Source organism: Marmota marmota, unplaced genomic scaffold, assembly GCF_001458135.2.
Source record: "Marmota marmota marmota unplaced genomic scaffold, marMar, whole genome shotgun sequence".
Taxonomy (NCBI): Eukaryota; Metazoa; Chordata; class Mammalia; order Rodentia; family Sciuridae; genus Marmota; species Marmota marmota.
Window position 1 is genome coordinate 43,449,827 of NW_026000082.1, and position 27,578 is coordinate 43,477,404.

Here is a 27,578-nt window from a genome sequence, read left to right on the forward strand (position 1 = left end):
TGCCCCACCAGGCCGTCCTGTGGCTCCCCGGGGTGCGGGGCAGCGAGGCCACGGCTGCGGGTTCTGATCCGCGTCCCCGCTGCCCTGCCCCCAGGGCCCAGTGAATATCTGTGTGGTCTTTCCCGTGGGCGCAGGGGACCTGCCTGGCCTCTGGGTGGTGAATGGCACAGCATCAAACGCCACCCATGAGGGCCTGCAGAGGGTCGGCCTGCTGCCCCTCAGAGGTCCCCTGGGGGACGGACTCCTGGTCAACCTTCTCCCATGGGGACGCTCCCTCACTGGGGCTGCCCAACTGCAGACCCTCCCCCGTGTGCCCTGACCAGCTCCCCTGACCCTCTGTGTCCTCTTCTACCCATCACTGTCACGACTGACCTTGTCACACTATCACCCTGTCACTGGGGCTCCCAGAGACCAGGGCCCGTGTTCTCATGTCCCCTGCAGAGGCTGTGGGAGGAGTGGGAGGGTTGGACAGTCCCCTCTCTGCCCCTCTCTGCAGACCCTGGACAGCTTGTGTTCTGGTATTGCCTTCAGAAAAGCCATCTGGGCCCTGACCCAGCAGCCAGGGGTCTCTGCCTCTGGGGGTCAGTGCAGAGGCCCTTGGGGTGAAGTCACTGACGCACAGTCCAGACTCTACAGTGTGCACAGGCCCTGGTCATTGCCCTCCTCACGCCCACGCAGGACTCGGCTCCTGCGCTGCCGCAGACCGGGCCTCTGTCCTCTGGCCTGCTGTCCCTCTGCTGCGTTCTTCCCTCCTGTTATCCGCCCTGGGTCTCTCGAGCTCCTCCTTGAGCCTCACGCTCTCTGGAAGCCCTTCCTGACCCCTGGAGGCTCCTTCTCTGGGTTTTCATAAATGCCCCGGCTTCTCTCCCAGGGTCAGTGTCCCTCAGTGTGGCCATCCCTGGCCTCTTTGTGGGTGTCCCGCAGGAGCAGTGGGCTCTCTGAGGGTGAGGGTCCCCATTTCCCCTAATCCAGCCAAATAAGCAGTTGTCGGGAGGATAGATGGGAGTTTGGATGGGAGGATGGATGGGGGGATGGATGGGGGGATGGATGGGAGGATGGATGGGGGATGGATGGGAGGATGGATGGNGGATGGAGTGGCATGGCATGGATGGAGGTCGGATCGGGATGGATGGGAGGATGGATGGGAGTTTGGATGGGGGGATGGATGGGGGGATGGATGGGAGGATGGATGGGGGGATGGATGGGAGGTTAGATGGGAGGTTTCATGGGAGGTTAGATGGGAGGATGGGTGGGAGGATGGGTGGATGGATGGAGGGAGCGAGGCCGGGCGCCAACGGGTAGCCAGACAGTGGACACTCAGGAGAAGGCGGGGCTGCGGGGGGCTCACCTCCCTGCTGAAGTTCACTTGGTAGAGCAGCTCGATGCCCAGCAGGATGCTGACCTGGTGGAACTTCTTGGACACGCTCAGGTGCTTCTCCAGGTCCCGCTTCACGAGGGAGGGCAGCATCCGCCCGTCCACCAGGTGGTTCTGGAAGGCCTGGGAGTACTGGGACAGGCCGATGTCCTTCAGCCAGGCCTTGGCCACCCAGTGATGGTCCAGGTCGGCGGCTTTCGACAGGCTGGTGAGGGGACAGCCCGAGAGAGGGCGGAGGGCAGGCGTCAGGCCCCGAGGCCAGCGGGAGGAGGAGCGGAGGCGGGCAGGGAGGACAGGGACGGAGTGAGAGAGGAGGACAGGAAGGGGCGGGGTCAAGGGTTAAGGACCAGGACAGGGGCCAGTGGAGGCCCGAGGACTAGGGATGGAGGGGACCCGTCCTATGTACCGTGCGTGACAGGGACCCTGACAGCGGGCAGAGGGACGCAGCAGGAAGCAGTGCCTCGGGGAGCTCCCACGCCTGGGCCACTTTTGCTTCTCGGGGACTCTGCAGAGTCCCGAGACCCCAGAGCCTCGTGTGGCCCACCCAAGGCAAGTCCCCTCTGCCCTGGCCCCCTTGATGACACTCTGGTCTGTTCTCCTGTTTGGAGACCATGAAAAGCCCTGAGGTGGCCCTCACAGAGTGTCCTCTCCCGGTGCGCCACACAGGTCCTGGTCCTGGGCGGCTCTGGTGTGAGGAAGGTGCCACCGTCCTTCCTTCTTCCCAGAGCCACACAGAGGTGCTGTGTGTTTTTCTTATTCAAGAACTCCCTCTCTCCTGCCACCTCTCTGCCATAGGTCAGGCTTCTCCGTGTCCCCCACAGAATAAACCTCAGGGCCACACACAGTAGGTCCACAACTAATGCTTCCAGTGGGTCTCAGGCTGGTGGGCCGTGGGGCGCTCCTGGCTGTCATCCCTCTGCCCGCCACATGGTGGCAGCCTCGCAGAAGGAATGAGGTCTGCGGGTCCCACCTGCAGGGACCGGTTAAGGACCAGGGCTGCCAGGCAGGAGCCAGGGAGCCCAGGGGACACGGAGGGAGGCCGAGTGCCAGGGAAAGTGGTGGTGGCTTACAGAGGCACAGTGTCCTGCCCAGGAAGCGGGTCAGGCTGCCTGCCAGCTGCAGGTGGCCCCTCTCTGTCCTGCCTTCTTCCCGCCAGGACCTGGGGCGGGTCTCCTGAGCACCCAGTCTGGGTGCTCTCCTCTCTGGGTGAGTCCTCCCCAGGACTCTGATGGCATCCATGGGCTCCTCTCCCAGTCACAGGCACCACACAGGTGAGGCCCCAGGCCAGCAGCCCCTCCTCGCCTGCCTGTCCCCCACCCCCGACTTCCTGCTGATTTCCCGGGTCCGCGGTCATCGTCCCCTCCCTGCTTTCCCAGCCTTGGCACCCCTGCTTTTCCCCGTCCCTGTGGCCACAGCTGGCCCTGTGACAGCATCAACTGGACGTGTGGCTCCAGGCCTAACACCCTGGTGGCTGTCCTCATGGCAACACAACCAGGGTCCTCTGAGTGGCCTCCGGGTACTGCCCACACGGCACTTGCTGACCTCCCAGCTCGCTCCTTCCAGCCCTGTGAGATGGGCTCTGTCCCCCGCTCACTGTCTGAAGTCACCCCCCAAATCCTGCTGTCCTGTTTCTACTGCCGTCCAGGGCACTCGTCACGCATCATGGGTCTGGCCACCAGCTTTCCCTGCTGCCCGCCCCCAGGGAGAAGTCCCGCGAGGGGCCGTGTCTCTGCAGAGCAGTGAGCCTGGATCGGGGCCACTCGGGCAGGCGGCCTCCCTCCACCTCCCTGAGGACCTGGCCTCCCAGGGCCCCTGGGCTCCTCTGGGCCTGTGTCACCCCTGCCCTCTTGGCCGACTTCTGCTGACCCTGCTGGCCCCCGGGACTCATGGCTGGGTGAGGCCTCTCCGGGCCCCACCACGCCCCACCCAAGTTCCCAGCCTCGTGTCTGCCCTCTGCTGGCCCAGTCTGCTACCCCCCAAGGCCGTCAGCTCCTGCAGGGCAGGACCCCGCCGAGTCCCGCCTAACTTGGGCTTCACGCCTGCCGGTGTTGGTTGCAGCCCACGGTGTGACTGGGCAGGGCTGGGCATGGTGTGTGGGCTCCAGTCCACCCGGAGGCCGCTGCCAGGTGGGGCTCTGGAGCCCTGTGGGAAGAGGAGGCCGGGCAGACCCTCCACCCTCCAGGGCCAGCCTGGCTCTCACAGAGAGGCCTTCCCGGGCCCAGGCTTCGCGGCTCTAAACTGGATGCCGTTGGGCCAGGTTGTCACCCATGGAAACGGAGTGGCCTCCTCTCCTTCCTGAAGCAAGGGTTTGCCCAGCTGCTCGATGGTGCGGGGGCTGGGGTGGCGGGCGGGGAGGGGCCTCTCCCTACCTGCTCCAGAGAGGCCCATTCATCCTCAGCAACGTCCACCCCCACACTGACAATTAATGTGCCCCTGCCCTTCAGATGGTCCTCTTTTCATAAAGTTGTCCCCACGGGGCCTCAGCTGGTGACATTCTCCCAGCTGCTGGGTGGAGCTATTGTAAGAGCCCGAGTCAACCAAACAGCAAAGCTCAGAAAGTGATTCTGACACTTTATAGAATTTGTCACCACCTCCTCCCTGAGCCAGGGCCAGATTAGACCCTGGAACCCAAGGCCAGGCACAGGAGGGACACAGTCTGGGTCCTTACTCAATGCAAAAAACGCAGGGCTGTTTCCGTCTTCACAATGGGGTATGAATGTCCGTCTGATGATTGATGGGTAAATAGAACTGCATTCATAGAGTTTCAGGTGATGGATTGGTAAGGGGTCGAAGGGTTTCATTGTCACTATTTTGGGAAACTGGGCCCAGAGAGGGTAATATCATGCCCACACAGGAAGTCCCAGGTGGAAATGTTCTCAGAGGTGACCTTATTTGGGGTTCTAATCCCATAGTCCATGAGCTCCTAAAAGTTTTGTGGGTGAAAAGAGGTTTTTTGGAAAGCAAAGTTAAGTTAAGGTCGCATACGTTTCCTCTGGGGAAGGCCCCGAGGGCTCTTAATAGATTCTCCAAGGGGCCGAGATCCTCAAAGGTTTAAAAACCACTGTCCTAATTCACCCATTTCCTTTCACAGGTGGGGAACCTGAGTCCCAGAGGAGGTGAGGTCACAAGGCCAGTTCGGGACAGGCTCGATTTCCACGGGGATGGGAAACCACAATAAGGTCTGTCTCAGGGAGGCCCGGGTGCCCTGTGTTGTGGCTGGCGGACCCGGGGCCAGTCTGCTCGGCTCTGGTTCACGTCAGACTGTGGGTTCCTGGACATCCTCAGGTCAGGACTGTTTGGACTCATAGATGACAGATGTTTGTCCTCTGTGACCTTCAGTGTGCTGGGATTTGGAGGTCAGGCCTTTGGGAGATGGTCAGGGTCATGTGAGGCCCAGGTGAGCAGTTGCTCTCTCCCTCCCCCGCCCTCCTCTGCCTCTGGGTCTCCTCTTCCTGGCTGTGTGAGGCCACCTCGTCCGTCACCAGGAAGAGGCCTCAGCAGAGCCAGAACGTGAGGAACAACCTCTGCTGTCCAACACTGGCCACTGGAGACTCAGCTCCGGCTAAGGCGGCCGTGTTTCATGGGAACCTGGGCGGCTGGACTCCCCGCGTCCTCCAGGGCTGAAGCAGGCCACCCTGCCTGGGTAGTGGACACAGGCCACATTGACGGACTCTGTGGGGTGTGGGTGGGGCGGGAGGGCTCCGGAGAGATGGAACTGGGCGGGAGGCGGGTGGTGAGCGAGGAAGGCCTGGGACCCTCAGGAGCTCAGGAGGGGAACCCCGTGGGGGGCACCCCTGGTCCTACGGGTCACCCTGCCCTCTTGCCTCAGCCCCAGCCCTGGCCTGTAGGACGGGCCACCAGCCTTCTGGATGCTTGCTGAGAGTGGCCGCCCTAGATTCTGATCCGGTCTCGGCATGTCCCGCCACCTCAGAATCCCGCAGGCCAAGGACCCCGCTCCTGGACACACAGGACCTGGTTTTCCTGTTTGCAGACCGGCCGGATTCTCCACCCCCAGCCCCTCTCCCTTTGATCCTGAAGCTGCTTCTGCAAATAACAGCACACGCCACCAGGTTTGACTGATTAACTGCACAAAAATGATGGGGCCCAGTGAAGGAGATAATTATGCAAAACAGAAAGTGTCACATTTAAAGCCCGGTCCTCCCCTCCGCAGGCTGAGACCCACGGGGGGTCCTTCCCTTCTCCCTGGTGCTGCCGGGTCAGCGAAGGGCCCCTCAGGAGAGAGGGAACAGGATGCCGGGCAGGTGAGCAGGGAGGGCAGGTGGGCTCCAGGGAAGACACCTGATGGGAGGGGCGGCCAGCCCCCCCCCAGCGCCTCCTCCTCTGGGGGGTGACCTCCCTGTGCTGTCCCCGGCCCTGGAACGGGAGGACGGAGCTGTCCTCACTTCACAGTGGTGAGAGCCGAGGTCTAGCTGCAGGAGGGGAAGCGGAGAGTACCGGGACCCTGCGCTGCAGTGGGGTGTCCTGGGTCCTTGGGGAGCGGGCACCACCTTCCTTGCATGTCCATCTCTGCGCAGTGACCGGGGTGTGGCTGGGCCTCTCGGTCACACCCCGACACCCTGCCTGGGGCAGCTCAGGGAGCCCCGATGCCCCGCGGCTGTGTGCTGAGGCCGAGTGGACGGACCGCCCCTCCCGAGCGCCACTCACCTCCTGCCCGCCTCCGCGTCGCGGTAGTCCTCGATGGCCAGGCGGAGCTTGCGCCGGTGCAGGGAGCTGCACACGCCCAGGCCCAGCTCCAGGTCCTCGTCACTCAGGCTCAGCAGCACCTGCTCCCGGGAGGGGGCACTGAGCACCGGGGAGGGGCAGGGCGGGGAGCAGGGACTGTCCTGAGCACCCGGGATGTCCCCGGCCCTGCTTGCTGCTGGTTGGGGCCACACGCAGGGGTCTGTTGGCGAGGGCCCCGCCCCTTGTCCCCCTGCTGGCCTCCCCTGGCAGTCGGGCACCAAAGTCTCCCTGCAACCTGCCCTGGCTGCTGCCCATCATGAGAGTCGCCACCACAGGCTTGGGTCGCTCCCTCCAGCCAGTCCCACCTCCCTCCCACCAGGCAAGGAAGATTGGCCCCATTTTAAAAGTGAAGTGGCTGAGGTCCCCAAAGACTGTGTTTTGCAAGGGAGACACTGACCTCGCAGGGACCCCGACGTCCCAGCATGCAGTGGCCGCCCCTGGACTGGCCCTGCCCCTGACCGCACAGGGGAAAGCGGTGGGAGGGCGTGGGCCGGGCCACGGTGGGCCAGAGCCGCCTACCTTCCCGCTCTTGACGTTCTCTGCGCAGGCCTTGACGTACATGGGCATGGCCATGACCACCTCCAGCCAGGCCTGGACGGCGCCCGCCTTCCAGTGGGACATGGGCGTGCTCCTGACCAGCTCCACCTGCTGCAGCCGGTCCACCTGCTCCTCGCCCTCCGACAGGCTGAGGCTCTGCCGCGTGGGGCTGCACTGGCTGTCGGAGTCTGCAACACACAAGCACACGCAGCCATGCTGGGGACAGGGCCACAGGGACCGGCTGGGCAGGCCTCTCTTCCCCACGCCTCTCTGGTCTTCAATATCAAAATGGCTTTGGTCGGTTTGTGCCTGCCATCTCTCCCCCATGAGAAAAGTCATCTCGGCCCCCTCCAAAGAAAACGAGAAAAATGATGAACTGGTTTCAGAAAGGAGTGGGGACCTCCCTGCCACCCGGAGGCAGCAGCTGTGACCGCTGAGCTCCACATTCTTTGGGAGACACAGACGTCCCTCCCCCCCACGCAGACACACACGCTAGCACTGATGCTGTCACTCACACGGGGCAGAACAGCCTTCCCTCTCAACAGACACCTGCAGCACCTTGGGACGGCCGGGGACTCACTGGAAGGGTCCCCTGTCATTGATTGTACCTGCTTCCTATGGATGGGCACAGGGGCTGTTTCCAATTTTTCTCTATTGTAAACAACACGGCGGCCGTTATCTTTGGGCAACGGGGTGATTTACTTTCTGGGAAGAAATGTGACCGGGCTCCACCCCTGAACATGCTCACGCCAGTGTCTGGAGTGGTGCTCACGGACGCTCACGGAGAGGAAAAGAAATAAGTCCCTCCATCAACATCCCAGCCCCGCTCTGCAATCTATCTGCTGGGACCACACCCGGTAACTACGTAAGGTGCAGGAGGTCAGATGGACCCAATCCATTAAGAAATCTCTCTAAAATAGGCTTAAAAAAGGGGTGGGACAGATTCGACACCTGGAGAAATAACAAACATTAAAAACACAACCCTGATTAGAAATACCCCTGCCCAACATGCTGTATCATAAATCATTATAATGATGTAAAAATGCTTATTCATCAGAACAAACAGGGCACAGTTGAAACTGTGAGTCCCTAAGGCACACCCGTGTTCAGGGCGAGCTACCGGGTGCTGGGGAGAACAGGCTTTTTCTGCCCACTATTCCTTTGTTATTATCAAAGTTCCATAATAAACGTGCATAGTCTGACTATGAAAAAATATGGAAAGATTAAAAGCCAGGAAGCAGTGACTTGGTTATTGATGAAGGTTCGTTTGAATGAATGATGCACATTCGTGTTGGAACTCACACAATCAATGCAGTTAATTTAAAAGTCCGTAATGGAAGGATGTTTTTGACGTGGGAAAACGCTCATCTTCTGTTTCCAAGTGAAAAGGGAAAAACTTGCAGGCGCCATAATTATGCTCCCGTATGTATACATGTGTCCCTAGTTCCCGGTGGACCATGTGGAGTCGGTCTCTGGAGGCAGGATGGGTAATTGTGCCCAAGTACGAGCGTGTGTGAGTTCACACACGTGTTGGGAGGGTCTGTGAGCACACGCCTAATTTTCTGTTCTCCAAGTTTTTTTTTGCAACAATCGGGGAAGGGCTGAGTATCCCTCATCTGAAACGTTGGGAGCCGTGTGTTTGGGATTTTGACTTTGGAATCTTGCACGTACATAATGAGAGGCCCTGGGGCTGGACACAGGTCTAAAGGTGACCCTCAGTCCCATTCCACGTGCACCCTATGCACAGGGACTGAGGTGATTTCATACAATGTTCTGCATAACTCTGTGCATGGAACAAAGTTTCACCGGGTGGAATTTTCCATCTGTGGCATGACCTGGGCACTCAACACAGGTCGGATCTGGGAATAGTTTGGATTTGGGGAATAGGGATGATCAAGCTGTGTTGTTTGAAATCCAGAAAAGCCCACAGTCTAGAAGCCTCTCCCAGGTTTTACGGCCCTTCCCCAGCGCCTTCCCTCCCTGATTCATACTCCTCGAGGGACTTTGAAAGCCACCGTGCCCACAAGTGACCTCACGAGCATCTGGGAGCCCATCTCCCCGGGCTGCTTCCTCCCAGGGCCTCGTGCCTCGGTCTCCCCACCGTGAACAGCCCAGTGCTGCTCTCTGCCTCCCTCCTCCACCCCGGGCTGCTGGGGCACACAGGGGCTGAGAGGCCACGGCCGGCCTTATTGGATTCCCTTCCTGGGTGGTTGGAGGCCTCTTTCCAGCCTGGGAGATGGAGAGGGGCACAGAGCTCTGGGCAGTCTTGTTGCCGTATGTGTGTCCCCGTGATGTGGCCGCAACAGCCGCCGCCCCTGGGCCCAGGGCTCTGACGGGCTGCCAGGCCCAGGGCCCCTCTTGCTGGTGCTGGCGTGGCTTGCAGGGAAGTCCCTCCAATAGGGCCAGGACTGCAAGTTCCACAGGGTTGGACCTTGGGAACCCCGGCGGGGCCTTCCACATCTGTTACAGGCTTCTGGGGAAATGATACACGCAGGGTGGCTGAACCTGGTCACTCAGAGTCGCAAGACGTGGTCTTCGTCGTTTTCATTTGGACCAGGCTTTGGGGCTGAAGAGAACTGAGCTTTGGGCAAACTTCACAAAGCCTCAGTTTCTTCATCTATAAAATGGGTAAAATAACAATATCTGCCTCCGGGGTTGACAGCATGTTTTGAACTCTGAATATGAAGCCACAGGAGCCCTAGGTCAAGATGGCGGCTCTGGTAATCAGGGGCCCCTCCCTGGGGCTTGGGCACATTGGGGACACACCCAGCATCTGCAGTGGCCCCATGCATTTCTGGGATAAAGTGTGTCTCAAGTTCTGCTCAGGAGCCTAGCGGGGACCCTGGTCCTCCTCTGCCCAGCTACACTCCAGCCGGGGCCAGGTGGTGTGTGGGGGTCCAGTGCCAGGCTGTGGGGGGATGAGGAGGGAAAGAGAGGGGGAGGGGGAAGCAGGCTGGGGGAGACCCGGTGATGAGTGGTGAAGGGAGGTGAGGGAGGAGGGGTGGGGGTGACAGGTAAGGGCAGTGAGTGCTGACTGTGTGGGTGGCTCTGAGCCCGGCCTGGGCGGCGGCCTCTTAGGAACAAGCTGGACTCACTGGGCCCTGGCTCACGGAGTCCAGGGCCAGGAGCACTGGGGCTGGGCTGACCTCCTGCAGCCCCCACTTTTGGCCTTCTCCATAGATGGCCCTCAGCACCCCCGCCCAGCCCAGGAGCGGGGCAACAGAGGACTGGGGGACAGTGTCTTTGGGGTCGTAAACCCTTACGTAAGGACAATTTCCCAAATGCAGGCATCAGGGTGCCAGCTTCTGTGCCTGGGATTCCGTCATTCCCCGACCCTCGGTCCCCACAGCGGGAATAGCTCATGTTCACGGCTGGCTGCTGGGGGCGGGGCTGGGGAGTCAGAGGCTGGCGGAGCCCCTGGCAGAGTCGGAGGAAGTGTCACCGAGCGGTGGCCGCTCTGGATCCTTCCAAACACCGGGAGGACTGTGGGGACTTGGGGACGAGGGGTTCTGCACATGTGCCACAAAATATTAGTGACCCAAGTACAGCTAATAATAGCACGGCTTCCGGGGCCCGCAGAGCGGTGCTGCCCAGCACAGGGGTCTGCAAACTCCAACCCTGAGCCTAAATCCAGTCCTTTGCATGGTTTCTACTTAGAGTTTTGCCTAAGGCAGGTTTCATGCCATAGTGGTGGCCGCGCTGAGTGGTTGTGGCAGAGGGGTGTGGCCTGCAAAACCTGAAATAATGACTACTGACCTATCGCAAAAACCAAACCCAACCAAAAAGCCCCTACAGAAGGCCCCAGCCTAGAGGTTCAGAGGTGGGCACTGGGGGAGGAGAGGCCCTGCTGGCTTCAGGTCTGTGGCTTATCAGCCGGAGGATCCTGGGCAAGTGATCTCTCTGTCACTTATGGGCTAGAGCTGTGTCCTCAGAGCCCTTGTGTAAGTACAAATACACCCTGGATTTTGAACACACGGGGGGTGGGGAAGATTATAAAGTATCTCATTCATAATTTCTACATCAATCACTTATTGAAACGGCCTTTGGGAGATATTGTTGTAAGTGAAATACATTATTAAGATTCGTTGCAGGGAGGGGTTATGGGGTAGGAAAGATGGTGGAATGAGATGGACGTCATTACCCTAGGCACACGTACGATTGCACAAATGGTGCGTCTCTACACCACATACGAACAGAGCATTGAAAAGTTGTGCTCCATTTGTGTACGATGAGTGGAAATGCATTCTGCTGTCAGGTACAACTAAGTAGAACAACAACAACAAAAAAGATTCATTGCACCTGTTTCTTCTTACTTTTTTAATGTGGCTACCAGAAGATCTAAAATGACACCTGTGAGTGCACTGGGTCTCCCGGACAGGCTGGTCTGAACTGAAGATGGTTCTCAGCTGTTCTTTTTCTCATTCTGTTTCCCCTGCTCCATTGAATGGAGTTAAACTATTTCTGCTTTTAGTGCAGTGGTTCTCAAAGTGTGGTCCCTGGACCAGCAGTAGCAACAAATCTTGGGAACTTGGTAGGGAAGAAAGTTCTAGGCCTTCATGCCAAGGTTCTAAGGGGGGGTGGTGGGGGAGGGCGTCCAGCGGTCTAACCAGCCCTCCAGATGACTGGCAGGCTTGAATTCTAGAACCACTGACTTCATGCTCACCCCTAAAAATTACTATGCGTTATTTAACTTACCGAAACCTAGGGCTGATCATCATCTTAATGCCCTGTCCTAAACTGTCAGAATTATTTAAAGGAGTGATTCCCATCCTCCTGCTGACCCACATGCTACTGTGTCCAGTATTTTAATTCTGTTCTTTTAAGAAAATTCCATAATTTGGATATTGTCATCATGATTATTTTATGATAATCATTGCTTAAAACAATTCACCCACGTTTACGGGTTTCTCTGATCATAACTGATTGTTCCTTCTGAACTCATTTTTCTTATTTCTGAAGATCATTTTTAAAAGTCTTCTTTGATGAAAAGTACCTAACTGCTAAAGTCTTACAAGTTTCATCTGTTTGAAAACAGTCTCTATTTTGTCCTTTTCTTCAAGAGTTTTGCTGGGGACTCCATTTGGAGTTGACAGTTACTGTCTTGTAGCACTTGGATGGTGCTGCTCCACAGTCCCCTGTCTTCCTCTTGCTAAACAGAAGCCCATCTCACTGTTATACTCTCAGTTGGCTACCCTTAAGATTTTCTCTTTGTCTTTGGTGCTCCAGTGTCCTGACAGTGAGGCTAGATGTGAATTCCTTTTTATCAATTCTGCCTGCATCTATGGGATATTCTCTCTCTCTCTCTCTTTTCTTTTTTTTGGTACCAGGGATTGAACCCAGGGACACTTAGCCACTAAGCCACATCACCAGCCCTTTTTATGTTTTATTTTGAGACAGGGCCTCACTAAGTTCCTGAGGCTGGTTTTGAACTCACGATCTTCCTGCCTCAGCCTCCCAAGTTGCTCAGATTACAGGTGTGCACACTGTGCCCGGCTCAACCATTGTCTCTTAAAATATTACCTCTTCTCCATTTTTTTTCTGTGCTCCCCTTTGGGAAACCAATTAAACATTAGATGGATTTTAAAATTCTGTCTTTGCTACTTTTAGCCTAGTGTTTCCCAGCAGAGCTTTCTGTGATGATGGAAATGTGACTTGATCTTCCCTGTCTCACCTGATAGCTGCTAGTCACGCATGGCTATGAGTATCAGTGATGTGACTGTGCAACAGAGGAACTGATTTTTACTTTTTTAAAAAATTTTAATTAATTTAAATAAAAATGTAGACAGCAACATGTGGCTAGTGGCTTTTGTATTTGACTGGACAGCTTAAAGTTCTCCTTCATCTCTCTACATCACATTCTTGGTATGCAATTTCCTTAGGTCTGTTTTCCATTTTATAAATTCTCTCTTCAGCTATTTAGTCCACTGTTTTAACTCATTCATCCAAGCACTTATTTATTTATTTTCTAAATGTTATCAACTATATTTTATAGTTCCAAAAAGTTTGGTGTGTGCCTTCCTCACCATGCCCCAAGTGGCCATCCTCTTGCCGCAGGCACTGCCCCCTGCCCGCCCCCCATCTCCGCCACACATACACACTCTGCACATTCTGCTGCTCTGCTGCCATGGGAAGGTACCCTGCCCCAGTGTGAGTCCCTTAGGTCAGAAGACAGGCCTGTTTATGTTTTTATTACCCAAACTGGTACATGGTGACACTCAGTGCTTTGTCGTGGGGATGCTGGCCAGGATTGCTTACCTGGCAAGAGATGGGATGGTGAGTAGGAGTGGGGACTTGCTCTCTGAGCCTGGGAAATTGCTGTTGGCCCTGCCTGCTGAGCTGCAGAGCTAGAAGCCTTCTCGTGGGTCAGAGTGAGATTCAAACAGACAGACAGACTGACGAGAGACAGAGAGACAGAGAGACAGAGACAGACTTTACATGATCCAAAGGCCTAGAATAGGGACAGAGTTGATGTAGACATGGGTGCCCACCTGTGTCTTGGGGTTCTCCTCGTCTGCCTGTCTTTTAGGACAATCTCCCAAACACCCAAGCACCTGAGCACTAATTCCACAATCAGGGACACCCAGGCCACTCTCACTAAACTGCTGGGGCCTCTGACAGGTCAGCTGGAGTGAAGGTCAGCTGGCGTGAAGGGCACGGCAGCAGGATGGCGGCTCTGGTGGCGGTGAGCCCTGGGCTGACAGAGCGGACGCAGCGTGATGCCCAAGCGCCAGACCTGGGTACCTGGCAGAGGCTTTGAGAAACCTCTGCTTCACCCCTTTCCTCCACCTTTGCCCCAGGACAGTGCCTCCTCACCCCCCACAGCTTGACATCTGCATCTGAATGAGGTCAGCCTTGGCCCACAGGCCCAGCCCCGGGATCCAGTCACAGGGAGCAAGGGGCTACTCTGAGCCTGAAGCATCCCCCACTCCACTTTATCAGGGTCATGGGAAGTTCGCGGGCCCCCCACGGGGCGGGTGCAGATCCTAGGACTGGAGGGTGCTCCTGAGGGTGTTTGGCCCATCTGTCGTGGGCAGGACCTGCCCTTAGAGGACGAGCACAGTCGGCTTCCCTGAGTGGTCTTAGGACCAGGATGTCACCCGCAGGGGAGCTTAGAGGTGAGGGAACCTGCTGGCTCCTTCACCTGCCTGACTCCCACCTGCCCGGAGAGCGGGGGTCAGCCCCACTCCTGGTGGCCCAGCCCTGGGAGGTGGCATGCTGCACCCTTGTCCCCATGCCTGTGACCTCTGAGCACCACTGGCCACACCTGTGGATCCTAACTTAAACATCTGTCTCTCCCACTCGCTGTCCAGCCCACAGGGACAACAAGGCGTGGTCTAGCACCAAGGGTTTCCTTCCTTCCTTCCTTCCTTCCTTCCTTCCTTCCTTCCTTCCTTCCTTCGGGAGGCCCTAAGCAACCTAGGGAGACCCTCTCTCTCTCTCTCTCTCTCTCTCTCATCCCCAGTGGGGCTGGGGATGTGCCCACTGGTTGAGGCACCCCTAGGTTCAAGCCCCGGTGCCAAACATTATGTTTATATATATAAATCTTTGAGCCTTTCCCCAGATGGCAGCTGTGACCCATGCCCAGGGCTCCCACGGCTCCTTCTGGTGCCCTCAGCTCCACTGACTTGGCTCCTACTTCTCTGGGGTTAAAATTTGGGACTAGAAGTGGAGCCCCCTGGAGCTTGGCAGGGAAGCATCAGTCCCAAGTGACATTTGTGTGCCTGGGTCGGGGTGGCAGAGAAACAGGCTTCCCTGGAGGGAGGTGGCAGATGTGTCCAGTCCCCGTCTGATCGGCCACTGCCCCCTGGGCTAGACCTCCAATGGTGGCCAAGCACCTGGCCCTGCTGCCGCTGAGGTGGGGGGTGGTGAGGCCGGGCGAGGGGTCCAAGGCTCCTGGCTGAATCCCCTCCCTTGGGAGTCTCCTCCTGTCCCTGGACTCCCGCCTGGAGTCATCGCCACCTCTGACCCTGCCTCACCCGCCCTTCCATTCCATCCTCCTCGGGCCCAAGGTCATTAAGACACCAAGCCAAGCACCCCGGCCTGGGGACCTCCTCTGCTCAACCCTGGTGACGTCCCGGCTCCTCCTCAGGCCCTGTGTGCCCAGCCCTGCCCACCTTGCCTTCCCGGGTCTCTCCCCGTGGCCTGGCACCCTGGGGTCCTGCGTTTCCCAGTGTCCCGACACCTGGCTCCAATCCACCCTACTTCTCGGCCTGAATGGAGGCTGCTGCTCACAGTCCTTCGGGCTCTGCTCCAGGGAGTCCTCTCCTGGTCACTAGAGTAGGTGGCCCTGCCCCCAACACACACACACACACGCACACACGCACACGCACACACACACGCGCACACACACACTCATGCTCCCACCAGCTCATTCATTCACGAACCGCTCTGCACAGCGCCTCTCCCAGCCGCGGTGGATTCCAGTCGGATCCTTACTTGAACATCTGTCTCTCCCACTCGCTGTCCAGCCCACAGGGGCAGCAGCTGGGCCTGTTTTCACCCTACCCGCGCCATCTCTAGTACCTAGCAAGACCCTGAGCCAGTGTTTTACAAAGTGCATGAGTCTGTAGCGTTTATTTGCCGGTTTCTGTGGCACAATTACACCCCAGTGGCTGTCCCTGGGTCGGGAGGAGATGGGCAGCTGCATGAGTGGCCCGGGCACCTGCTGCCTGGGGTTGGTTAAAGGAAGGGAGCAGGGCGGCGGGGCAGGGAGCGGGTCCATCTTCTCCCGGCTGTGCCTCCTGCACCCCTGGGCAGCCTGCCACGCCACCTCTCCTGTCCCCTCTGCCTGTGGCAAGCTGTCTCTGCTGCCGCACTCTGACATGTGGGGCTGGGTCGTTCTCTGCTGCGGGGACACTGTCCTGTGCACTGAGCTGTGCTGCAGCTTCCTGGCCTCCACTCACCAGGGGCCAGTGAGCGTGGGAGGTGCCCGTCCTTCTCAGCGCCACATGGTGCCCTGCCTTGCCCTGCCCTCAGTGCTCAGACCAGCTCTGCCCAGCAGCCCACGAAGGTCAGATCTTCCTGCCCTTGGGAGGCGGCAGGGGAACCCCGTCAGCACTTTCAGAGCCAACAGCTGAGTCTCATATTTAAGCCCTGCTCCTGCTCTGTAATGTGAACGCTGACCTTCGGTGGCCCCGTGATGGCCGTCACGTTGGATGCCTCCAATCTGGGCTCAGAGACAAGGGCAGGCCCCTTGCTGCCCAGCACCCAGCAGCCGAAGGCGAGGGACTGGAAAGAGGTGCTTGGCCCAGGTGAGCGCCTGTGGGTGAGCAGAGGGGAACTGGGCCGACAGCACACAGCAACCCTCGGGGACAATCCAGATGGGGCGGCGGAGCCGTGAGTCCTGACAACCCTGCTGTGGGGTTTCCCTCCCCCAGCGCACATCAGTTGTTAATATGAAAGAATCGGATACAGCCCATTGCAATTTTGGCTTCTTGAAAAACCAGGAGCTCTGGACACGCCAGGCTGCCCCCCTAGCCTGGGCCTGCTTGCTGGGACTGGGCAGGGGCACCCTTCTTTCCCAGGGTCCCCACGGGCCCCTCCACTGACCCGCCTGTCACTGACCCGCCTGTCTGCCGCTGCGTTTGAAGCACAGCTGAAAGGAGGCACCTCAGCGCCTAGCGTGTGGCACAGGGGAGAGCTGGTGGGGGACGGTCCTTCACTGTGCACTCTGTCCTGGGGCCTGTCAGAGCTCGCCTGGCACTGCATAGGTTCAAGGTAATCCCAGTGCACACCGCCAGGCCTCCTGAGCCTCTCTGCCAGGCCTCCTGAACCTCACCGCTACCCTGGCCTGGTGACCGACAGCTGAAGACCTGAGCTCCCTGTGTCCTCCCTGCGAGGCTGACTCAAGGCCCCGGAAGACCCAAGTGACAGAGGAGGGAAGTGGCGCTCAGGAGAGCCCGTCAGTGTGTGGAGCCTGGCTTTGCCCACCAGCCCAGGCCTCCTCTCTCGGGTCTCCCGCAGCCCTGGGCAAGTGGCTGCATGTCCTTGACACCTCTCTCTGTTTGGGATTTCATCTCTGCAACAGCGAAGGGTTTACCTTAATTTTAAAGAGGGGGAAACGGAGGCTCAGGGGACGGAGTGACGGCTGGGGGTCACACGGCCCTTGGCACTGCCTCAGGGTGGAACCCTCGCACCCCAGCCCCTCCCTGCAGCGGGCTGGTTTTGATCAGTTCTGCTCAGCTGCCAGAGCCGGCTGGGCACTCCCTGCAGGAAGAGACAGGGACCTGGGCTGGACTCGCACAGCCCAGCTGCAGTCCCTGATCCGGCCTATTATCTCCAACCCTCCACCTGGGGACAAACCCTCAGTGTCCCCTGGCTTCCTACACTCTCTTCCCCATCTCTGTGGCTCTAGCCCCTACGGTGACAGCTGTCAGGGCTGCCTGCTCCTCTCCCTGGCCCATGTGCCCCAGACCTTGGGCTCCACGCCACCCCAGGGATATCAGCCTCCTAACAAGGAAGGAAGCTGTCCCTGTGCAGGCACGGGGCCAACCTGGGTGTGACTGCCATCTCTGATCTGTCCCAGGGCAAGCAATTAGGCAGCTCAGAGCTTCCAAAGAGTGTCAGAGGGCTGGAGGCCAGGAGGGGCCAGATGCGCTCCCCAGGCTTCAAGGGTGGGAAGACCAGGTCTCCTCAGGAGCCTAGAACAGGGGTCTGACTGATCCAAGCCTGAGTGCCCCCCAAACATGGTTCAGGCAGGCTTACTTCCAATTTGGGGCTCACCGTCCAGTGTCCATGGGGTACCACAGGCTCCTGACCAAGACCGGCAGGTCCACCTGATGCTCAGCAGAAGATGGGCCACACTTCAGGAGTCTGAGGTGACAGATGTCACACACAGAACTCTGACTTCACCCAGCCTTGACACCTGGCCCCCACCTCCCGGCTGTGCACCTCCAGGGAAGTCGGGGACCCTCTCTGTGACTCTGTGACTCTGACCTCTAGGGACAGGGACAGGAGGTGCTGTGGTCTTCTGAGGCCAGCTTGAGGTGGCGATGCATTGCACCCCCCTTTGCTCTGCAGGCCTGAAGAGGCCCCTTGCAGCAGCTGTGTGTGGGGGCCTGGGATTTCCTCCCCCTGCAGGACCCTGGGCTGTCCCAAGAAGGTGGCTTCCTTATGGTGGCCTTGGCAGGTTGACACTGCATCTCAGGGACTCAGTGCTGCCCCCTTGGCCTCTGCCCCATGTCACCCCCTGTCACTGAGTCCTGCTAGGGACGTCTGTTATACCAGACGCCAGGCCTCAGCCTGGGACCTCCTGAGTCAGCGGGTGTGGGGGGACCGGAGTCTCTGTCCCCAAACCCCAGGCAGGGGCAGGTTTGACAGCTACCCGTCTACGGTGGTTCTCCAACCCCCTTTTTCTCCTTTTTGAAGGGTCTATCATGAGACCCTTCAACTGGATTCCTCCACAGAAGTCCAGTGTGTAACTGAGAAGCAGGGGGCTTCCGGCTGGAGGTGGTCTGCAGCAGCCGTGGCCACAGTGAGGGACCCCTCAGGGTTCCACAGAACATAGTTTGCAAACTTCCTAACTACTCCACTCTCTTCCTCTTTGGGGTTGAGAAACTGAGCCCCAAAGAGTTGCCTGCTTAAGGCTTGTGTCCCATCCTGCTGGAGAGACTTTCTGGAGCTCTCTGTGGACGTGCTGACCCTGAGGGGAACTTGGGACCGTGGTTGGTCAGAGACTGTTGTGGACACCAAGGACATGAACGCTGTCTCCAGACAGCGGGGATGAGCCTGGTGTTGCCTCTTCCTGGCTGTGTGACCTTGGACAAGGAGTCACCTCTCTGTGCCTTGGTCTGTTCCTCTGTGTTGTTGGGAGGGGAGTGGAGCAGGCCTCAGCACTGCCCGCCTGGTCTGGCCTTGGCCTTGGGCACATCTCCTCATAAGGACTCCACTCCCAGGGGCTGGGGGGGGAGGTTCTGCTTCAGGCCCTGGCACCCGGCTGCCTCCCTCGGTCCAAAGGTCCCTAGGTAACCACAGCAGGGAGCCTGCTTCTACCTGGATTCTAGAGGGACAGAGATGCCGGGCTGATGGCTTCAGGTCACAGGTCTCAAACTCCCTGTTCCAAGGCAGAGAAGCCCGGTTCTCCTCCACAGCAACCCCAGAGCTGAGCTGGGACCAGGGACAGGGGCTCGCAGCCCTGGCACGGCAGTGGGAGGGGTCTGAGGCTCACACAACCCAAGGCCCGATTCCCCCAGGGACAAGTCTTCATTGAGTCACTTCAGGTTCCAGGTACATCAAGCTGCTTCCACACTTTTCCCCAAAAACATCCCGTTAAAACATGTCACAAGCCACAGGACCACAGGTCACCGGGTGGCCCTTCTGGTCTCTGAAACTCACGGAGCCTTCACATTTGAGTCTCTGTGAGGTGGGGGCTACTGACCCATTTGACAGCCGAGGACACCAAGGCTTACAGGTTACAGAATCTGCTGGAAATCGCATGCAGGGTCAGAGCTGGGAGGAACAGCGTGGGCGTGGCCTGGAACCCACTGGTGGGCTGCAAGGGTCCCTGGATGGGTCCCCAAGGATTGCACGAGGCACGTCCCTGTAGCCTGGAGGATTCTGGGGCTGTGGCGTGCAACTTCACAGGCTTCCTTCCTCATGCAAGGAACGGCCACTTACGGGTGACACACTAGAAAGCAACCAGGGGTTTCCCAACCCTGAAATTCAGGGAGGTGTCAGGCCAGCAGGGCACTTCCTGGGCTCCAACTCCGCCTGGCAGTGTGGCAAGGCTCCCCGGGGCACCTGCTGCTGAGCGGAAGTCCCGCTGCACCCAGGAAGAGTGGGCAAGGGCTCAGCTGCTGCTGCTGTTGCCTAAAGATGAGTGCTCACGGGGCTGGCGGGGGGTCCTCTGTGGCTGTGGGGGGACAGCGGGCATGGCCACCGGGCAGAGGGCTGCATATTGGCCCTGCTCCTGGGAACTGGGCCTCAGGATGCCATGTGAGTGTGGCTTTGGCCTGAAATCTCCACACCCTGCTGCCACCCTAGACGGACACCCTCAAATTTTCTGCAAAGTGACACTTTACAGCCATGACTTTGATGTTTTAATAACTTCTACCCTGCAAACCTCTAAGTCGGGTTTGTTTACAGGGCCTTATTTGTCATGCAAAGACACGGGTCTGTCCTTTTACAAAATGAATCAGTGAATAGGTGCCCCAGGGAGTCTTTGGGAGGTGGGGGACGAGGGCACGTTGGGCCTCACCCACGGGGCTCCCACCTGACGTGGCTTCAGAGCCCTTTGTCCCAGGAGTGTGGGGGGTGTCTGATTTGTTAAAGTGAAAGTTTCCCAGAGAGGACTCACAGGTATTTTAAAAGTCACATTGCCACGGGGCTGTCCCCACGGTGTGGCCCACTCTGCCCTGGCCCCGTGAGACATGGCGCAGTAGCCTGCAGTCTGGTCTCAGGCCTGCTGATGGCACAGGGGCACAGTGCTGCCACCTTGGCCTCGGCCCATGTCACCTCCTGAGACTGAGCCTGTGTGGGGGATTTGTTGAATACATGCCCAGATCCTGGGCAGGCCTCAGCCCGGGACCCCTGAGTCAGTGGATGTGGAGGGGCCGGGAGTCTCTGTCCCCAAACCCCAGGAGGGGTCAGGGGGACAACTACCCATCTATGGTGGTTCTCAAACTTCCTTTTTCTCTTTTTTGAAGGGTCTATCAGGGGACCCTTCAAATGGACTCCTACACAGAAGTCCAGCGTGGGGCTTCCTTCCGGCTGGAGGTGGTCTGCAGCGTGAGCTACGGCAACACTGAAGCCATTCCGAGGGAACCCCTTGGGGTTCCACGGAACACAGTTTGCAAACCTACTATTTATTCTACTCTCTTCCTCTTTGGGGCTGAGAAAACAGGAGCAGCTCCTGGCCACAAGCTCACCAGGTGGTGGGTGGTGAGGGGTGGGAGGGCCTGCGCCCTCAGGACCACAGCTCTGGTGCAGGCGCACCTCCAAGGCAGGCACATGGTGTCACCCTGCTGCGGCCATCTGGCCAGGGAGAGGAGGGCAGGGCAGGGTGGGCTTTTCTCACTGATTAACAAGCCTGTGGGAGGGTTAACTGAGTTAATCAGGGAGAATGCACAGCACAGAGCCTGGCCTATGGGAAATGCTTAATAAGTGTTAGATATTATTATTGTTGTTACTGTTGTCGGTCACACCGGTTGGAGTCTGCTGGCACAGGTGGGACAGCACTCGGAAGAACCACCGAGGACAGCCCTGTAGGCCATACACTGCGCAACTCAGGGGAGAATGGAACCTTCTAGAGTAGTGCAGTGCACAGGCTGGGCAGCTGGACACTGGCCTGGATGCTCTGACAGCCCTACTCTAGTTTCTGACTAACAGACATCACTGCGAGCTGGACTGTTTACAGCAAGATCTCTTTGGAGATGGGACACAGCCCAGTGGTAGCCTTCCCGAGCAGGCACAAGGCCCTGGGTTTGATCCCCAGCATTGACAAAAAAGATGCATAGGGGAGGTACAGCGGCTTTTGAGTACGGCTACTAAGATCGGGATGAGGAGAGGCCCTGTTCCTGAGAGGGCCCCAGGATTGTAGGTTGGAACCCAGGGCCCCGGCCAAGCCTTTCCTCTCTGGGCCCAAGTTTCCCCCTGGGAGTCGGTGGGTAAGTTTCAGGATTGAACAAGTTTAATCCTCGCATGCCAACTCTGTCTGGTGATGGCCATCTGAGGCCTCGTAGAGTGGGAAGTCTTAGCTTGTGTCTTAGATAGCTCCGCGCTTTCTCCCAGCAGGATGGCAGGCGCTAACGCCCCGGACCCCATCCGTCTTATTGCGGGGAGAATGTATTTTTTTTCCAGGTGGGAGGTGGAGGTTGAGGGCCCTGGCTGTACTCAGGGTTTGGGTTATCAGGTGGCCCCTTCCTGAGACACAGTGGGGTCTCTCAGGGGGGAGACCTGGGGACCTCATGGGGCTCAGAAAGCAATCGAGGAAGTCCCGTGGCCTCTCACTTGCCCTTAAGCTACTCTCAGTCCCCAGTGAGGGGGGACCTGGGACGGTGCAGAGGCCCACTGGGACCCGCAGCAAGTTAACATGCCCCAGGGTCGCAGGCTCCCTCTCTGGGCCTGGGATGGGAGGAAGCGGATGAAAGCTGAGGGTGCTGGGCACGGAGGTGTTCCTCAGGACCACGGGGCGGCCCTGGGTGCCGACCGCTCCTCCAAGTTACAGGCAGGCGGCAAGGCAAGGTGTCCCTGGGAGGTCACCCGGGCTCGGCCCCTCCGCGGGCCCAGAGTCCAGCCAGCTTTCCTCGGCCCCTCCCCGTCCCCCGCCAGGACCCAGCCCTGGAGTTCCAAGGAGAAGGTCGGGCTGGGTTGGGCCTCCCCAGTGGGGCACAGCCTCCCACCCGGAGCAACATAGAAGCACTCAAATAACATAGAATTCGATCATATTTTAAAATAAGCTTTATTTAGATTTTTTTTTAATATTTTATATTTGCATCCATGCCTCGGAGAACCTTTCCCACGGGAAAGCTCATTTTCATCTAATGTAGCCCATAACTCATTCGCTATTTGACGTAGTTCTCTTAAATAAATCATCCTTAGTAACTCTTAGAATTATCTCCTAATTTACAAAAACTGAAATGAAAAGGAACTACTAAATCATGACCAGGAGTTCGCAATCTGATGTTCTTGTAAGTAAAGGTTTGGAAAAGCATAGAAATCAACAATAACAACAACAAAAAAATCATGGGGAAAATACTCTCTAAAATCCCTCTATGATGCCAGCTCCAGCCGCTCTCCCTCCCACTGGGCTCGGTCAACAGCTTAGCCAACGAGGGCAGCAGGAGCCCAGGGGCGCGGTGCCCACCTCTCCCCACGCCTGGCCGGGGTCGGAGGGCAAGGGGAAGCCGACTGACTGGGGGCTTCTCGGGTGGTTTTAGAGACTCTGGACAAAATGCCCCGTCCATTCCAGATGCTCCAGCATTTGAGAACCTCCCTGCTGCTTTCTAAGAGCTGAAACGTTACTGTTAGCAGAAGCGTCATTACGGGGTCTGCACAGTGACCCAGCTGTTAGTCATGAAGGTGGAGGGCCAGGGGCCAGGGCAAGGGAGTGGAGAGGTGGACTTCCAGAGCGGGGTAGGCCTGGCTGCAAGTGCCCATGTTCCCCACCCCCCATTGGAACCCACAGCGGAGTCCCCTTGGCTGGTGACACCTTGCTGTGGCCAGTGCTGCTCCCCAGACAGGCGGGTGCTCCTGCCAGCCCTCCACGCCTGGGAGGGGGGGGTCAGGCAAGCCGGAGACTGAGTCTTAGGAATCCCCAGAGATCCTAAGTGTGGCTGTTAGGGACCAACAGGAAAGGGCAGGGCAGAGGGCTCACGGCTGGACACCATGTCCCCGACAGCCCTCCCTGAGGGCAAGGGTCCCCCCTACCCTCCACCTGCCTGGTCTATACTCAGGGCGAGAGACACAGCCTGGGAGGAGCAGGTGCTGCAGGGGCCCCTTGGGGAACCCACGCAGGCCCAGGGTCCCTTTGGTTGACCCTGGGGACGAGCCCCGGGCTGTCTCTCCCTGGCTTCACCCTCTCTCAAAAGACAGGCCCAAGAGAAGGGGATCGTGACAGCTCGTGAGGCCGTGTTCTGTACTCAGATAAATACACAGAGGGGAGGCTGAGGGGAAGCTGAGAGGAGGAGGCGGCCCAGGCCCTGCATGCAGCCAGGAGAGGGGAGAGACAGAGGAGGAATAGCAAGCTGGAACCGGGTGGTCCTGGGCCTAGCCACCTGCACCCTACCTGGACCGGCTGGTGGCTTGGCAGCAGCATGAACAGAGAACAGACAAGTCAAGAGACCCCCGCCCGCCCCGCCCCGTGGAAAAATATACACCCCAATATTTACGTAATAATTTAGATAGAATATTCTGTCTTCTGCATTTGTGCAAATAAATTAAACGAAACGATTTCCTTTTCTTTTTCTTTTTTTTTCCATAAAGAAAGAAACGCAACGCAATTTAAAAACAGGCAGGCCATTAAAAAGGGCCCACCGGACCCCCGAGCCCCTGGCCAAGGCGCCCGGGCTCGCGGGCCTTGACGGAGAGCGACCTTACCCTGACGACGATGGCATTCTGTGGCTAAAGTGACTTGGGCGCACCCCGAGGACAGGGTCTGGTCCTGCACGTGGACACGGGGGGTCAGGGGAGGGGACAAGGACACAGACCACACCCTCGGGGAGACGGGCTCCGGAGCGGTGGTTAGGACAGCGACATGTACAAGCACGGAGTGCACAATAGTCGTGTTATTTACAAATACATAGCAATCCTTCAAGTTTTCAAGTTTCATTAAAAAGGAGGGGAGGAGAAAGGGAGGGAAACCCACGAACCGAAGGAAAAAATAAAACCAAAGAACAAACCAACATGGAAAAAAACAAAAACAAAAACAGATTAACAAACACGACTGCCTCGCTCCGGAGACGACAGCTGACAGGGTCACACACGGTTTGCGGTATGTACATCAATTACAGAGGCGCGGGAGGCCCGGCCGCAGCACCGCGCTGCGCACTGCGCCCGCGGCGCACCCCCCGCCCGCACGTCCACACGCACAGACAGCCCGGCGCCCGGCGGGCATCACCAGTCCGCGTCCTCCTCTATGTAATAATCAGGGGCGGTACCATCAAAGAGGCCGGGGTCGAGGGACTTCCGCTGCTTCCCCCGGGCGAAGACGCGCGAGATGGAGCCGAATCCCATCTTCTCTTTCTTCTTTTTCCGTTTTTGGTCTTCAAGATCCTCTAGTGACTGGGGGACCCGGGGGAGAGGGAGAGGGAGAAGATCAGAGAGAGGCTTAGCCCGTGGGCACTGCTCAGGCCAGCGGTCAGGGTCAGGGTCGGGGGCAGGGGCAGGGGCAGGGCCTGGACAAGGGCAGGTCAGAAGCTGGGCTCGCGGACCAGAATGACAGTGTCTGCGCCTCACCCACTGAGCAAGCTTGGGCCTTTTGGAACCTCCTGGGGACAATATGACCCACCCAGGATTGTCTCCAGGGCACCCCTAAATCGAGGACGGCATTTAATAAATCAGGAGCTGCCGTTGGTTGTATTGTTCTTTAAATTAAATCTGCCCACAGCCCCGTGGCGTGGAATGCTGGGCCACTGCCCGGGTCAGTCCGGGGACCTGGGAGCCGGTGCTGCTCTGCCCGGGGGCCCCCTGTGTATGAGGAAGGGGGCGGGAGATTCTGGGAGCCGGAGCAAACCTGCCCCGGAGTGGGAGGAGGCAGCCACCCACGCCCAAGAGCCCTGGGCAGGAAGCAGGACTGGCCGCTGGGGAACAGGGAGGGGCTGGGGCTAAGGGCGGGTCCTAATGCCAGGGTAGCAGGACACGGGGACGCTGGGTGCATAGTAGGTCTGAAGGTCTGGGGGGGCACAGCAGAGGTGGTCCAGGTGCCAGCCCTTGTGAGACTCAAGAGTGACTCCGTTTGGGAGCCCCAGAATGGCCACAGGGACGATCGGCAGCCCCGGGGAGCGAGGGATGAGGTCCCGGTCAGGAGGGGATGTGGGGGACCCAGTGCCAGGGAAGCCATGCCTACCTGTACAATAGGGTTGTGCAGGTTCTTCTGAACTGGGCCGGGACTGTCGCCCTACAGCCAAAGGAGAAGAGGAGGATGAACTGGCAGGTTCAGATGACACACGGGGGCACAGGTGGCCCGTGGGGCCTTCCGTGGAAGAAGCCACCCCAGGGGCCACCTTGCCTCTGGAGTGGGGTGCCTGCCCCCACCTCCTGAAGCTGACATTCCCAGATGCCTTACTGACGGGGCCCAGCGTTCACCAAGTTGTGGACTGGACAGAGGTCCTGGCCGGAGACCGTCAGTGCTCCCCAACTCTGGCCTCCTCCACCCCCAGCACCCTCTGACCAGCAAATCAGCCGCTCAAGGGCGTCTGCGTCCCCGGCCTGGCTGGTCCACTGTGTTTGAACCGGAGGTTGGTTCTACTGGGTGGTTTTCATAGAGAAATCTACTGTTGTGGGAAAGGCATGATAATGAAGAATTGGGGGACAGACACCGACTCGGGAGACCAGGCCGCTGCTAGCTTCCCCCAGATAGGAATCTGTTATTTCCCAGAGGGGTGGGCAGGACTTGGCCCAGTCTACAGACACAAGGAAAGGCCCTCACAGTCCAGCGTCATGGGCCTGATGACCGGCAGAGCTACACCTCCTACCAGGGACCGTCTGAATCCTCCTGGCCCAGGGCTCCCGCGGGCAACCGCACACTCGGCCCCGAGCTCCGGGCCCCTGAGCTCTACCCATGGGTCTGAGCTCTTCCTTGCTCCTAGAGAAGGGCAGGGGGACATTTCCACTGTCACCAGCCTTGCTCCAGGTGTGTGTGTGTGTGTGTGGAGAGGGGACTTGTCACAGTCTGGATGTGCGAAAGCCTCTGCCGCATCCCAGACCCTTGCTGCCCTGCTGGGCCAGCAGATCATGTGCCCGACCACGTCACTACTGGGGTCTGACTGGGAGCCGATTCTTGACTTATAAGTCATGAAGGAACAAGCGAGTGTCACTTGGGCCAGCGTCCATCAGCCTTCTCCAGGCTCTCGGTGCCGAGTCCCTGCCTCTGCTCTAAGTCAGCGGCCAGAGTGTGAGAGGACGAGGCTGTCCTTGGTCCTGTCTGCTGTCCTGCTGATGCAGGTCGAGGGAGCACAGGGGCCTCCTGGGTCTCCTAGCGGAAGCTGGCTGCACCCGCGGTGTGTCAGGAGGCCTCAGAGAGCCCTCGGGGAGGGGACGTCCCGCAGCGCTTCTGCTGTCCAGTCCCCCTCGGGTCCACCAGGAGAATTTTAAGTACAGCCATTGGGAAGGTGCTGTCATTCAGGGGGTGACAGATGCTACGGGGTCTGGCTGGGGGCGGGGCCTCGACCTGTGTGTAAGGACGGGGCTCTGTCTCCAGGCCTGGCAGCACAGGGGCCAGAGACGGATGTCACAGGGCCCCGAGTGCCTGCCGTCTTTGCCTTGGTTCTGTCACTCAAGACAGCCTTTGTCACCAGGATTCTTTTCTGGGGACAAGAAGAGAACACAGTGCTTCCCAGTAAAAGGAATCCCAGCCCCGAGCGCCACACGCTCTGGAACACACGGCCTTCTCACTGCTGGGGCCACGACAGGCCGCACGTGCTGTCCCCGGCCCCGTCTCCAGGCCCAGCCAGTTTCTTTTAGCTCCTGCTATTTCTGAAAGTGCTTTTCATTGCTGTTGTGGACGGGACGCCCCTCTGCCCACCAGGATCACGCTTACGGGGGGGGGAGTCACTAGTTGCCGTAAATGACTTCCAACCACACCGCCTATGCTTGCTCCTGAGCTCGATGGCATCTCAGGCCAAGCTCGAGCCCCAGGGGACGGTCCCATCGTCAGCGGGCAACGCCTCGTCTGTTGCCCAACGTGTCCGCCTCCTCTCCTTCTTGTGTTTTGTGGGTTAACAAAGCAGATTTTGAAGAAGGCTTCCTGTGCATCTGGAGACTTCTCCCCACAGTGTCTCTGTCTTCAGGACAGGGAGGGGGCTCTCTGGGTCACAAATGTGTGAAGGAACCAAAATCCCAAGGGGTCTCCGCACCCTGACCCCCTGCGTCGTGTTAGGGCCCCAGTGTGGCTTCTGGACATCCTAAGATGACAGACCCCTCCGTCCACTCCTTCAGGCTTGGGAAACTGCTGGGCCAGGCTGTGGTTCAAGTGTGCCCTCGAGGGTTCACCTGTCGGAAGCTTGGTCCCCAGTGTGGCGATGCGTGAGGTTGTGGCACCTTTAAGAGGTGGAGCCTAGTGAGAGTCCTTGAGAGCAAGACTGTCCCCTCCCTGCTCTGGCTTCCTGCCTCATGACCCTGAGACCCTGATCTCCCTCTTGCATGCGCTCCTGCCGGTGATGCCATCAGCCATGACGTGATACAGATGGAGGAGTGGGACGGGGGGCTCCTTGCGGAAGCTGGCCCCAAGCTATGTGGACTTGCAAGCCTCCAAAACTGTGAGCTAAAT

General features: G+C 58.5%; 1 protein-coding gene across 8 annotated transcripts in view; it reads right to left on the reverse strand.

Moving 5' to 3' along the window:
* Kazn (kazrin, periplakin interacting protein) overlaps window positions 1-27,578 on the reverse strand; it is a 122,450-nt gene that overhangs the window by 11,873 nt on the left and 82,999 nt on the right. For 6 of the 8 annotated variants that reach the window (XM_048816287.1, XM_015485678.2, XM_048816286.1 and 3 more), the window contains 5 exons: window positions 25,158-25,208; window positions 24,250-24,373; window positions 6,638-6,843; window positions 6,041-6,159; window positions 1,349-1,580 (listed from right to left, as the gene is read on the reverse strand). In XM_048816287.1, the coding sequence (XP_048672244.1) occupies window positions 1,349-1,580; window positions 6,041-6,159; window positions 6,638-6,843; window positions 24,250-24,373; window positions 25,158-25,208 (732 nt within the window). Of the gene's footprint in view, window positions 1-1,348; window positions 1,581-6,040; window positions 6,160-6,637; window positions 6,844-24,135; window positions 24,374-25,157; window positions 25,209-27,578 lie in introns of those variants that run through there. The other 2 variants (XR_007352247.1, XM_048816291.1) reach the window with 2 other exon arrangements.